Genomic DNA, 14,218 nt, shown 5'->3' on the forward strand with positions numbered 1-14,218 from the left:
CCTCCAACTGTACCTATTTCAGAAGAGAGCAGTTCGTGGAAACCCAAACAGATGGTGTGAATATCATGAACTGTGGACTGCCAATGATGTATAGTCCGGGAAGGAATTACACGCTGGAGTTACTGGAGGGGGAAAATAATTCTGCAGAAGGACGTGTGAGGTTGCTGAAACGTTTGAGAGGAAAATTGAAGTCTGTGTTCTGCTTGCACACACAAACCCACCAAATGTTCAATTATGACACTATTTTTTTCAATGTAAATTACATAACCGACATTTTCCATACTCCACTGTTTGTCAAAATGCTTTTTTTCATCCGAGTTGAATCATCATAAAGCCTCCTTTTAAGAGCGGGGCAGTTAATAATATCAATTGCGTCTCCAGGCCAAGAGTTTGTCCAGCCGCTTGGCTCTGGATCGAGGCCACTGTAGTGTCCAAGAGGAATGTGCAATAGAGTTGTTCAGGAAGATAAATATGTGCACCGTTTGAAGAGAGAGATGCCTCCCTGTCAGTGCACCATGCCTAGTCGTGGGATAGGACGACTTTTTGATGGTATCGAGCCGGTTTGCCTCCCGGGTGTAAGATGTCACGGTCCGTTGACATCACTGACGTGCAAAATGTATTTGATGGGCCAAGAGGAGCAGCAGAAGGTTGGTTGGGGAGGTGCTGTGCATGTTTGTTTTTGTTCCACAGCCTCCTGACCCCGGGTTGATCTTGAGGGTCCATCTAAAAACAGGAGATCTATGTTACCTCGCCCCTCACCCACACTCACCATTCTCCATTAGCTTGATCGCGTGTTGTTATAGAGCACTCTCTTTTCATCAAGGGCTAATCTGTGTTGCCAGGAGACCCTCTGGCCTATTCGGCAAAGATCCTTCCCCTTCAAACATCATCCCTCTCTGTCCTGGATCCCCTTAGCTTTGAAAAAGGATCCCGGGTCTTTAAAAAGTGGACGGAGTCCTGAGCCATTCAAGGTGTATCCAATGCCTCGCGCTCAGCAAGGCTCTTAAATGCAAAACAGACGGTGGAGCAAATAAAGATCAAAGGCAGCAGCCTTGCCCGCCTGGCCTGCTGTCCTCACATGCCAGGCGGTGCTGTCACAGTGAATCACGGCCGCGCAGCTTCCATGCTCATGCTGACCCCTCCACCCCCACCACCAAAGAGCCACCAACCCCCTCCACTCATTTCAGCCCAACTGTCAGTGTCGAGCAACAACACTCACACACAGGGTTAAAACCACAGCGGCCTTTGTCAGACCGAGCCAGCATCGACTCTGAGGAGTCTGATGTCTCTCACCTTTATGCACATTAGGATCACCCCTTTTGCATTCGAGTGAAACTGATTGTCACTGATTCCTATTAGCACTTGAGCATATAAAACATGTTGTGGTACATTAGTCATAGTTCTGGCTGAATAAAAAGTGAGAGACTGAATATAATAACAGCAGATTTATTCTTCCCTCCATTTGTCCGATGTGTGTGTGTTTTTGCTTTTGTTTTAACTGGCAGAGGAGACATGAACCAGAGGCAGGTGCCAGTCAAGTCACTAAGCCCATTTACCAAGATGATGTCCGTTGCTTATTAATACTATATTTCCAAGTGGATTAGAGTCCCGTTCTTTGTCATCGTTGCGCCATAGATGGTGTGAGTGCAGATCCTTGCAGCATCTCTGCGATGTCCTGGCAGCAGGGGTTAAGTAAAGCGCCCTGCCCTGTCAGATGCTCCACAGCCAGTTGACCTGTTTGTTCAGCTGCACACCAACGTGCCCCTCCTCCCCTGACTCGCTGTGCCAAAGATGTGAGCCTATGGCAGGCAGAGTGCCAGCGGCCCCACCCCTGTTTTGCCGCTAGGACTTTGGGGGTGAAGGTGGAGAGGGAGGGAGGGATAGAGCCGCTAGATAAGCAACCACCCGTTCCAGGTCGGCTATTCCAGATTAGAAGACCAAAGAAAAACCTTTTAATTAGGCTTGCCGTGCATTTAGGGGCCCTGCGGTATTGTGGCCTAGACACTTCCTGCATTGTGCTACACCACCCAAAAAAGTAGCAGTGCAAAGAAGTGGGTGAAAGAAAGTGAAGGATGGAGGCTAAAAATGTCTCTGCCACATCTGCACCACAAAACAAAAGAGATGCCTGATTGCCATCGTTCACCGTGGTTATGTACCTACAGAGAGGAAACCACCTGGACTTGTTTTAATGTGAAATATTTCTTCAGACAGCTGAGCTTTCTCTTCATTTATTACAACATTAACCCGTCCAAGTTTCCACTACTTTCTTCTCGTTTTTTAAATCCTCTTGCTTACTTATTCCCACAGTTAGCGCTTGTGTAGAGAGCTACTAATCCCAGAGCCAGCCCCGTCAAGCTCGTTCTGAAACGGCGTAAGTACGTTGGACATCATTTTCTTCTCATAACAAAAATAGAGGCAAAATACCAACAATCATATCTTGGGAGATTCTTGATGAGCCCTTTCGGATCCTTGACAATATACCACTAATATAGTGCTTTGCATCCTTTGAAACATGCCAGAGTGGAGTCCTGGAAATAGTAACACAAACACGAGGCTCCGCTGACGCCACATAGTAGACGCAAGTTTTCTCTGCATTCCCTGGTCTGCAGTATGTCTGCCCTCTCATACATTTTCACACCAATGATGCTCTAAATCTGTATTCCTACCTACGACTTGGCACAGGAATCACAGTGCAAATTGTGCAAGAGTTTACAGGGAAATGAGAGATGGGAAGTAAGGAGGGTATGCGAGTATTTGCCGGCTCTAGAGACACGTGGAGCCTGTCTGGGGAAGAGATACGAGGGGTGGTGGTTGAGGTATGTCATCAATTTGAGCTGGGGCCCTAATGTTTCAAAAAATACAGCCAGAACACCTCACTTTGATCTCCGTGGTCTGTTCAGCACACGGTCCCCAAAGATAACCATTCATGCCGGCTACTGTAAGCTTAGCCTAGACCCCTGCTTTTACTGAAGAAAGGGATAGAAGACTTAAAGAGAGCTTTACACCCCATGAGTCTGACAGTAGAGATGGATTAGTATGTCTACATTTTAAAAGAATGTATCTGTGTGATAGATAGCAAACTTGAAGGTGGGTTGTTGATAAAAGGCTGCGTTTGGGAGAAATGGGTCAACGGATGTGTGAGTAGGAATTTTGTATGAATAGTGAAGCAACTAGGCGGTTGCAAGTAGCGCCTCAGGGGTGTGGAACGTGCTGGGGCCTGCTGCATTATACAGACAAGCCCTGCACCCGGCCAGCTGTGCCGCCGCACACAAGACTGCAGGAATGAGGGCACCATGAATGGCTTTCTCTGTGCGACAATGACTGCAGCACTCAGTGGAGAGGGAATGGTCAGAGGTCCTTGCTGCGGACAGGCAGCATTCACCGTGTGTGTGTGTGTGTGTGAAGGTGCATGTGTACACTGAGAAATTACTCAGGAATGTGAGGATGCATGCCAAAGACAAATAATTTGATTCACATTGAAGGGAACCTTACCCTCTCGCCCTCTGAAGAAGCCACACTGAATGGAACTAATGGAAGTCTTGTGCACTGGTGGAGGAGAGAGTCTTCCTGCAGATCAATTTATCCAGGAGAAATCTAATAGCAGCTGTTTTTCTAGCAACACATTCATAGCCTTTTTGAACATTTATTTATAGATTTATATCTCAAAAATCTTTCCGTACAATTGAATTCACACATTCTTTACACTCGATTACGGTTTAATCCTAACTTGAGACACGAATACGCACATTGAGGCCAAAGTTTGAGCTAGAGAGGAATCTCAAGTTAGCATTCAGCCACATGTGAATCAGAAACCACACAGCTCCAACTTAATAAATACTTTACAAAAATAATGCAGGCTTTTTACAATAAAGATCTGCCACAGAGACACGGCTGTAAATTAATGGTACAAAAAAATATGTGCATGCTAAATAAACTCTCAAGCTTACATGAGAACCTGGATATTGTGAACGACAAAACAAGGGGAAAATTAGATAACCCTGTTCGCTGTCCCAACACTTTCCTGAAGGATCTCATTATTCTATTACGACAGGCCTCTCAGATTCACCAAAACATAAACAACCTATGGAGACGGACATCTAAACGAACATTCCTGGAATAACAATTTCCCTTTTTAAGAATACTAACTCAGTTCTCCATTTAGTGACTAGATCTGAGCAAGGTATTATTGGTGACACAATTACTAGCAACTTTTTCAATCATTTCTTTCAGAGGCATATTTTTATTTATGAAATGTATTTCTTTTATTTTTTTTATTTTTTTAAAGCAATGTTGTTTGCCTTGTTTTGGTGAAGTCAAGAAAAGTTCCTTGTGAGGATTTCTATTCCTCTTGCTTCAAAAGAGCAGTAAGTCTTGTTCCTCAGAGCCAAAAAGTTATTGTTACTTGATCTAAAACAGAATTTAAAAAATGGATTCAGGCATCATTTTTGAGGTTTAGCTGAATATTTAAGCAGTGTGTGTTTTCTTTTTGTTTCCTTTCACGCGACAGACATCTAGAATTCCCTTGCTTCTTCAAACTGTTTGTAGTAGTCCTCGTCCTGAGGGTTGTCGGGACACTTCTGCCCGTTGTTTGGCGGCCTGGCCTGGTTGTAGCGGCTCCAATCTCCTTTGCAGATGATCCAGGGCAGGATGTCCACCTTGTAGTGCAGGTCGGCTGAGAACTCGATGCTGATGAGGTTGGGCGTGCCGGCCCCTTTGCCGCGAGTGACGAGCTTCATGTTGTCGTTGTAGCAGCAGTGCTGCGCCGCCAGCGTGGTGGACTCCAGCGTCAGCATGGAGCGGATGCAGTAACGGGCGGTCGGCTTGTAGATCTCCAGCTTCTCCTTTGGCCCGCTGGCGTCCTTCCAGCGGAAGTCTCTGCGCGTGAGAGCGTCGTGTACGTCTGCCGTGCTGTACGCCACCTCGGTCGGGTAGGAGCACGGGCAGCTGGGGAGGTCGTTTGCCACCTTGGTCATGTACTTTTTCAAGAAGTCGCTCTTGCAGTTCATCCATCGCTCGCAACTGTCCGTGTCTGGAGGAAATGAAAACACCATTAAATGCTGCACTTCCTTCCGAACGTTAGAAGATGAAAGAGTGAGAAGGAGTGACACCCAACATGAAAGTGTGTTTTCACTGGGCTGCTTACGAGCACACAGACAAAGAGAGGCTGGGCAGCTGCATACTGTGCTCTTCCTGCCCTGCTGCACATTTTCATCTCTGCGCAGAAATGGAGCGCAGCCCGAGCATGAGGAATGCTAAGAGTGTGCAGGGACACTGCCGCCAGATGGGTGGACTGTTTCTGATAGTGCATGAGTATCTGAATGAGGGATAGTCTGTGACAGGACAAGAGTGGAATCTTACCAACACCAAAGAGCTCTGTGGCATTGAACTCATCTGTTCCAGCTAACAGGCTCACTTCAGTAGCTGCCGTCTTGAAGGCATCTTCAATACCTTCAAAAAGATGAATGCACAGTGAAAGGTGTATCAAAGATGAAAGACTACTGGTGGAATTGTTTTCTCTCTGATATCCAAAAATCGAGACTTTACCTGGGCAGTTGGGCATATCACAAGTTCTGGACTCGGTGGCTGTACAGGCGTAACCGCACGACCTGGTTCTCTTCTGGTTGCCATTTCCACAGGTGACGCTGCACGCTGTCCAGTTACTCCAGTCCCCCCTCTCCGTCCATATAGTCTGGATCAGCGAGAGAGAGAGAGAGATCCTCAGCTCTGACGCAGGCCACATGCTGAATTTACTCAGGCCTGTTAGCATGCCTCACTAATAATAAGTGGGGGGAGGACATGAAAGGGGAAGTGGTGGAGCTCAAAGTTCTCTTTGACTTCGGCCCTCAAAGCAGATATCATGCAAGCCTGTCGAGACACACACACACACACACACACACCATATGCGTACGCTATGTGGTACATGGCATAGGGCACAGTACTTGTGTTCAGTAAGTGAAGTAAGGGGAAGCGTTTAGCTAATTCCAACAAATCTACAGGGGATCGGCAGGGAATTTGCAAAAATAAATTCTCCGAGCTGCCTGAGTATCCCTGACACAGGGGCACTGGACACCATACAGCTGCTCTCTGTGATTCATTGGTTTGGATATAGGAAGTGAAATGGCAAGAAATCCTCTTTAACTCCAATCATCATAGAGCAGATCACTGTAATGGGTATACATGGAAACAGTTACACGCGGCTCTACCACCACCATTGCTACCGCACACACACACACACACACACACACACACACACACACACACACACACACACACACACATATCTTGAAAGCAGTCCTCCATCAATAAGGAGAATTAATATGGGCATGTTGGGATGGAAGTATTTCTGGCCGGGGTCCAAACCTTCCTATAACCCCCCCCTCCCCTGCCATCTGCCCCTCATTATGAGCATTTGTATGAATACAGGCCGGATAGTAATCTAGTGCGGCTCCCCTCCCCTTCCATTGCTTACTACTGCTGGTGGCAGCTCAGACTAAACTTGACGATTACCTGCCCTTGAGCCCACAGATGAGAAGACTGACTGTACTCCCACTGGCCTGTGATGGATGACCCTCACTGTCTGTCTACAGTTATGATTACTAGATTTAAAACCAAGACAGAAGTGACCACTGTGTGGTATGAAATAGCAGATAAATGAGAGCTGATCGCAGTGATAAGCCAGAAACATTAAACTCGGGCTGTGGTTTGACAGAAAAATTAGAAAATCCCCTCCCCAACCACTGGAGTGCAAGTGGATGAAATGACATTTTCCACAGCATACGCATTCCTGTTCGACCGTGTTGGTTTGGGCATGCTACAACACGGGCCAGACACATACTGTATGACAGTGAGTGTACATTCTTGCTTATGGAGAGTGCTGTGAGGATGGCGTGGCCCCATCCCTGCAGCTGAACTTTGATGGAGTGAGGCGTTAAAACTCTCTCACGTAGCTAGCTCCACGCCACAGAGGAATCCATCTCATAAAAAAGTGTTAAAGGTATCAGGGGCTCCCAGAGGCTCGCCTGAGATGACTGCACTTATTATGGTGACAGCTTAAAATCAGTATATCTGCAAATTACAGATTCTACATCAGACTTTGGCCATCTGTGGAAACGCTGGAGACCAGCGCTCAAATGGGAGCCTATGTACCCAGCTAAATATTCTGCCACGTGCATTGTGCACTCATTTCCTCGCAAACACACCCTCCTGTGAGCCTCACCATATTCAGTTTGAGCTTTACTTCCTCCCCCGGTGCCTCCTCTCCTGTCCCAGTCTGCCGGCGGCCTGAGGAAGTTGCTGTCCTCACTGTTGCTCCCGTGGGTGCGATCGCGCTCCTCTGTCTGATGAGTGGTGGAGGAGGAGGAAGGTGAGGAAGAGTGAGGCCACCAGTTTCTCCAGTTAGGTGAGGCCCAGTTGGGTTTGCTCTCCTTACGGAGGCCTTTCTCTGGCTCATGGCCCTCCAGTCCATCCACCACTTCAATGGTCACCTGAAGTCAAGAGCACAAGCCCATTTAAAAGTTGATTCTCAAGACACTTGTATGTCGCATTTTGGGACGTAACGGGTCAATCGGGGGCCCTGGTGATTTCCCCACACACAATATTACCCCCTCCCCTTGCTGTCCTAGCACATGTGCCTCCCAGATGAGGGGGGACCACCACCCCTGCCCCACAGTCACCCTCCCACCTCTTGGGCTCTCTGCACCTAAACACAAAGTTCAAAGGGCTACTCAGCCTCCTCCAGACCATGAAAGCCAGATGAATCCCAGGATCAAAGACACCCCCTCCTCCTCCCCCCTCTTCTCCCAAAGCCTCACGCCCTTGCTCAATTGGTTGCTCGGCTCTCTTCCCACATCTTGAGATGTTAATACACTTTGTTCGTGCTCGGATTTAGCGGTGATGCTCTCAGATATGGAAAGACCCCCTCGCTGGATTAGACAGGAGAATGACTTAAACATGACAGCGGTTGCTCGGCCATCTGCACCACTGAGGGATTTATGGGCAAGGCCTTGCCGCACATTTACATAAGCTGCCGTCTGTTTTCCTGGACAGGGGTTAGTCGTAAGGCATTGCTGGTTAGCGACTGCCTTTCAGTTGTCATTATGATGGACGGGAGTCCTCAGTGTCCATCGTAAGCTTCAATACGAGTGTGAAAGTCAAAAGGGGAGAGGGAAGCAGGGGAGAAAAAAGGGGGTAGTGATGTGCACCAAACTATTCTCCTTCTTCCTGTTTGCTCTTCCTGTCCTATGTGGTTGAGTAGCCATGTCTTACGAGAGAGCTCAAGCATCAAAGCATCCTAGCAGGTGCGCAGACACACATGGTCACCTGAATATTGGGATTCTGTCCATTGATGTCGGCTTTGGAGAGGTCGGGGAAGTTGTGCAGATCTAGCAGGAAAGGGCCGTCCCTGTGCACGTTGCTGCCTTGTGCCCAGGGGAGGGTGGCAGGCCGGTGGGCCAACCGGTGCTCTGGACCCGACCTCCGGTCTTTAGGAGCCAGTTGGGCAGAGCTGCTTTTTGCATTTATATTGTTCTGCAGAGGAGAGAAAGGGAAATCATCTATTAGTTATTATTGTTTGTGCATTCACACTATAAGATTAGAATGTTTACAGAACTTATTGGATTCCCTTTGGTGTGAATGTTGAAACTAAGGGCCCTGTCACTTGGCATCCACAGTCGGCACACTCGGCAACATTAGATTGATGTTGACAGAGGTTCATGAGGCCATGACCTCTGTCATAAATCCTGTGGACTCTCGACTTCTCGGAGTCCAGAAAGAAGGAGCCACTGAAGCAGTGAGACAAACATAACACCGCGTTCTGTGCGTCTGTCTGCATCCGCCAAAATATGATCCGTCTAGAGCATGCATTCAGAGCCAGTGGCACAGCAGGACTGTATATTCTCCCATTTCTAACCGAGTATGCTACTGCTTTACCGTAGCTATATGATGTAGACATTTTTAGCATGTCGGGGTGCTGGCTGGGAGAAAAGAGCATGTAAGACTGACGTGTTTCCTGCGGTGGGGCTATACTGAGAAACCTAAGCAAATAATTACATCTGCCTTCTTGACGACAGAAACACATTTGGTCCTTTGACGGGGGGGGGGGGGGGGGGGGGGGGGGGGGGGGGGTAAACTCAACCCAAAAGGACAGTTGAGGACATATAACCAGCCAGGTATGCACAGAAGGAACAATTATATATCAATTGGACAGACAGCCATAAGCAGTCGGCAATAAAGCAGTCTGGTTTGGCAGAAAATAAGATCAGAGAAAGCAATCAATCATGTTGCTTATTTTCTTTTTTCATGTCCCATTTCTTCCTCCCCAGTGTTTTTGTGGCCGGCTCAGCCTGAGCATATGGCAGCAGCGCTGCACGGTTGAGGTGGCCAGTCACAGACGACCTGTCAGCTCAGCCACATTGTGGCGGGCAGAAGAGCCCCCAGTGGAGCTGTCTGTGTCCAGCCACCGGAAGGGGGAAGGATTATAAATGTACATGTAACTTAAATTCAACCGCGGAGGGGACACACAGACTCCCATGTTCCATTTAGCATTATCTTTCTTAATTCACTAGATGGAGAGATTTTGAGAGTCACACATTGAGTTGATGTGATGCATTTCAAAGAATTAAAACCTACTCGCATGTCATATCTACATGTGAGTTACTGACATAATTACAACGATTATACTGTTGCCCATACTTTTCAGGGGGGAGTGAAGATGGCTGTGGCTTTGGTCTGTAGCCACCAAATGAAAAGAGAATTGATGTTCAAAATCATAAAATGTGAGGAAAAACAATTCTGAAAGAGCAGATTCCAACTAAAACCACGAAAAGTCCTTTGCACGACCAAATACTTCTGGCTGAGATCTCAATACAGAAAGAGGTCATTGCATTTGTGCATCAGCTATCGGCCCTGATGTGAACATCACAGCCCTCTTTGGTTCCATCACAAGCCCTGGGGCTTTGAGATGCCCACGTGATAACCCAGTCTTTCAAGTTCCCAGCCTTCAGGAGTCACTCAGTGGCTGTAATGGAGCTCCACTGAGGGAGCCGGTCCAACACAACACTCACAGGTCCAATCACAATATAAACACATACACACAAGTGTATATAATGTAAACAGCTGGGGGAAATCTCTTCTCTCGTAGATGATACTGTTATGGTTATTTGTATTTAATTCATTATCTGATACTGATACTACAAACACTCATTTAAATCTGCTGCCAGAAAAGTCCCAACTAGCACACATTTCACAGCCACTGAAGACAGACAAGTTATTTTGTTTTCCATCGTACGACTGCGAGGTGTTTTCATTCACAACACCTGCCATTTAAGGAAATGCATCCAAAGATGGAGCTGGCTGCCGATTTAAGATGCAGATAATAACTGTCAGCGGGTTATGCCTTACTACTTTCTCCATGAATCGGTCTATTGAAAGAAAGCAGATGCAGAGCACAAATGTTTCAGAATACACAAACCGTCGGCTGGTATAAGCCAGTCACAGTGTTTGCAGGCGGAGTAATCCTTGATTATCCGGTCTAATCCTATCTGCATCTTCTGTTGTGTCACATTATGATGCATGACACATGGCAGGCAGATTATCTAATCCCGACACAAATTTGGATTATTTAATGTCAACTTCAAAAGCATTCTGATTAGTCCCAGGGCAACACTTGTGGTGCTGTTTCACTCAGGAGGGGAGAGTAAATTGGTTTATGGGCAAATATTGGTAGTTTAGCACTAATGCAATGTTTATGTTTCGAGGGATTATCTAGTGGATAGTTTTCATATGAGATAATTGCTGCCTGGTGTTAAGGCAAAAATATGTACTGAATATTGAAGAAGTGCTGCATGTTTAAATAAAACTAGTGGCAATAACTTGCAACGATACCACTATACTGTAACCACCTAACGTTAACAGACAGTTTTTATGTTTAAATTGTTTGCAATCAGCTGTCATTTTGAATTTGCTGCATTGCTTTTCCACCTTTATCTGTCCATAAACTACAGCTCTTTATTATTGGAGCTGCTCAGTATTGAACCTGAGACAAGATGCCCCTGGAATTTGTACAGCATTGACAGAAACAGGGAAAAGTAAGATGCTTTCTCCCATCAGCACAAAATCTATATTTCCATCTGGGAGCTCAGCAGTGTGAAGGTCAAACCATGACCTTCCCTTTTTTCCCTGTGAACGTTTTTTATGGGAGTTTTTCCTGATCCGATGTGAGGTCCTGGGACAGGGATGTCGTATGTGTACAGATTGTAAAAAATTGTATTTTGGGCTATACATATTAATTGAAGGACATTTTACACAGTCTAATGTTCTCAAATATTTTTCAGCAGAACGCTTGAAGAGAATTAGTAGAGCACAACATGGGAATAAGTCACCTGAAAGGAATAATGTCGACATAAACACATCTCTCTGTGTTTTCCAAGTGGCTCTCAGTGGAGCTTTTTCACACAACATGCTGTTTTTCCATTTTTCTCTGATAGTCCCAGGTTGTAGCAGTGCACATGAAGTAATCCCATTAAATGTACAATGTTTTAAAAATAAATCTGCCTTGTTCCCCTTTGGACGGCGGGCTGCTTTTCGTCCCTATCGCTCATCTAAGATCTTCTTCAATGAGGAACGCGCTTTAATTTGGAGATCAAAAGTGACACACCATTCCTCGTTTCATCTGGGGCCTCCCAGGATTTCACCCCCCACTTTCAAAAGCCATGAATGAACACTTACACACACAAGCCACTCCCTCTCCCTCCCCACAGTATCTCCTCGTCTTTTCCCGCTTCCCCCTTTTTCACTTTGTGTGAGGGCTGCTTAAAGGGGCATGACTCCATTTTCAATCGGGAGCAAGTCAGGGGTCCTTCCCCCAGGGAGGCTGGCAGGAAATGAAGGCAGTGCACATTGTGCCACACTTCTGTAGGTGGAAGAGAACACTATCCTTCCCCTGTCACACACGCCGTCGCGTACTGGGCTTACATATGTGTTTATTTACAGCATTACAATGAGATGGTACATGCTATAAAAGGAGCTCAAGAATGAATCGTTTAAACAAGACTTCTTGAAAATAAAAGACAAAAATAAGCTCAAGGGTAGAAGACTATGTTCTTAAGTGACAAGTACTGTTTTTTTAATATAATAGCACACTAATTTACACCGCCACAGTGGATGAGTCTGCATTCTTGGGTGAGTGGCGATAGTGTGCCTTGGACCAAAGCATTTTGTCTCTCCACTACAGGTGCATGGAGCCGCATCCTGTCATTTGTGTTTCTGTGAATGGCATTTTAAATATGACACCTTGGACTGACAATACACCCCCTGGGCCGTGACAAGCCCGGTCGAAAGATGACATCACCGTCTTCAGTGGCGGACCAGTGAAGCATATCCGGAACATTCATGAGCACGGGGGCAGGAGTGGCAATGTCGTGCTCTTTCATCACAAGCCAGAATCCTTATGTAAATGTGGACAAGTGACAAAAGGGATGTTCAGGTTGGATTCGGTGGCATGTGTTTAGGATTTTTGCAGCAATTCCTCAGGAGAAACGCTCTCCTGGTCCTCATCCTGTTTGTCCAATCCAACATTTGGCTGGATGACAAATATTTGATAAATTCCTGTAATATTTCTTCAGCTTTGCAAATTACCCTCACCATCCCCTGTAGAAGTAAAAATGATTTCCATTCATTTCCCCCAAGCCCGAATGAAGAATTTATGAAGGCACAGCATTCCAGTGGGCATAAATACCTATTCATCACTGGGACACAACGGAAGTATTTCAGTAGCTAAATATAAATCAAAAAGCAGGTGAAGGATGTTTACCACTCTCTAAAAAAGATCCCAGACTTGTCGTAAGCCCCCAGTCAAGATGTGAGGCTCTATTGGAGTCTGCGTGCTTTATGCTGATGTTAAAATGGCCAGTTAAACAGTTGAACCCGTCTTAAACGGTGTCATGTTGACAAATGTCTCCCTCGTGAAATTGTGTTGAGGCAAGTTCTAAACTGGAGCACGACCCAGAAAGGTGTCATCAAAAACTATTTAAAACAGACTACCTCAATGTCAAAAAAGATTTCAAAACTTTGTATTGTTTTATTTACATAATTCTATTTCTTCTGTCCGTCCTTGTGGCCTTTCACATACGAGTATAGTGCTGGCTCAAATAAAAACAAGTTGGGCTTGGGGCTTGATCTGGAGCAGGGCACCGAGGGCAGGAGCCAGTCTGATGCCAGACTCTTCTCCACCTTCAGGGGTTCAGCTCTGACCCTCCGCCTCATCAACTGAAAGCTTGGTGACCAATGATGAGCCCATGGTGACAGAGATGTGCCTGCAGCTAGCGTTTAACCCCCAACAATAGGGAGGTGTGTCTGGTGCAGGGGGCTGATCTCTGACCCTGCCCCATGTTCCATCCCTCTACTGGTTCCCTGTTATTCCCGGGGGACACCCTAGGGAGACCACATCCCTAGGGAGACCACATCCGTGTGTATGTCAACAAGCCCTAAAGACTCACAGGGTACCCGGGAAACTGAGACTTTATTTTACCTGGGCCTTCGGCTCAAATGAGCATATTGTCAACCCCCCAGGCCCCAAGAACGTCCCACTTGCTCCTACCTCCATGCAGCTTTCCTAACTCACCTCTGTAAGTGCTGTGTCCTGATCCAGGCTCAGAGTTTCATTTCCCTGGGGCAGCGGACTGCTCCGCAGGACCGTGATGTGCAAGGTGAGGAGAAGAAGTCCCAGGAGCAGCAGCAGTTCCGCCGCCAGTCGCACCATCCTTTTGACGCGGCCGCCCTTGGGAGCCTGCGGTGTGGCCGGAGCTCCGACTCCGCCTCCTCCCGGTGCAGAGACTCCGATCTCCGGATCCGCCGGGGACGAGGAGCCGCAGCACCACTTCGGAGCCACTTCGGGAATCAGAGTTGCAAAAATGATGGGAAAAGGATCGGAGCTGGGATGGTCGAATAATTTGGAAGAAGAAACAAAAAGTGCTGGAAATGAAGTTGGATCCAGTGTGTGTGTGTGTGTGTGTGGGGGGGGGGGGGGGGGGGTATTTGCCAACTGCGTCCTAAATTAAGAGTGATCCTCTCACAGATTGTTCATAAAGTTTTGATTTTGAGCCAAATATGAGTTAACGTGCTGATCTGCCGACGCGCATCCAGTGCCCTGAAGACTGCAGGGCTGATCCAGCGCACAGCATTAACTTCCCTCTGTTGTCTCCGAGCTCAGGAAACTTCCAGC

General features: G+C 46.9%; 1 protein-coding gene across 1 annotated transcript; it reads right to left on the minus strand.

Moving 5' to 3' along the window:
- Positions 1–3,636: 3,636 nt before the first annotated feature.
- Positions 3,637–13,973, minus strand: ism1 (isthmin 1). The gene is given in 7 exon segments (XM_034551264.1): positions 3,637–5,029; positions 5,359–5,448; positions 5,545–5,671; positions 5,673–5,689; positions 7,217–7,484; positions 8,320–8,526; positions 13,619–13,973. Coding segments are annotated over 7 exon segments (1,365 nt in total). The 5' UTR covers positions 13,757–13,973; the 3' UTR covers positions 3,637–4,511.
- Between the last annotated feature and the right edge of the window lie 245 nt (positions 13,974–14,218).

This window comes from Cyclopterus lumpus, chromosome 15 (assembly GCF_009769545.1).
Source record: "Cyclopterus lumpus isolate fCycLum1 chromosome 15, fCycLum1.pri, whole genome shotgun sequence".
Taxonomy (NCBI): Eukaryota; Metazoa; Chordata; class Actinopteri; order Perciformes; family Cyclopteridae; genus Cyclopterus; species Cyclopterus lumpus.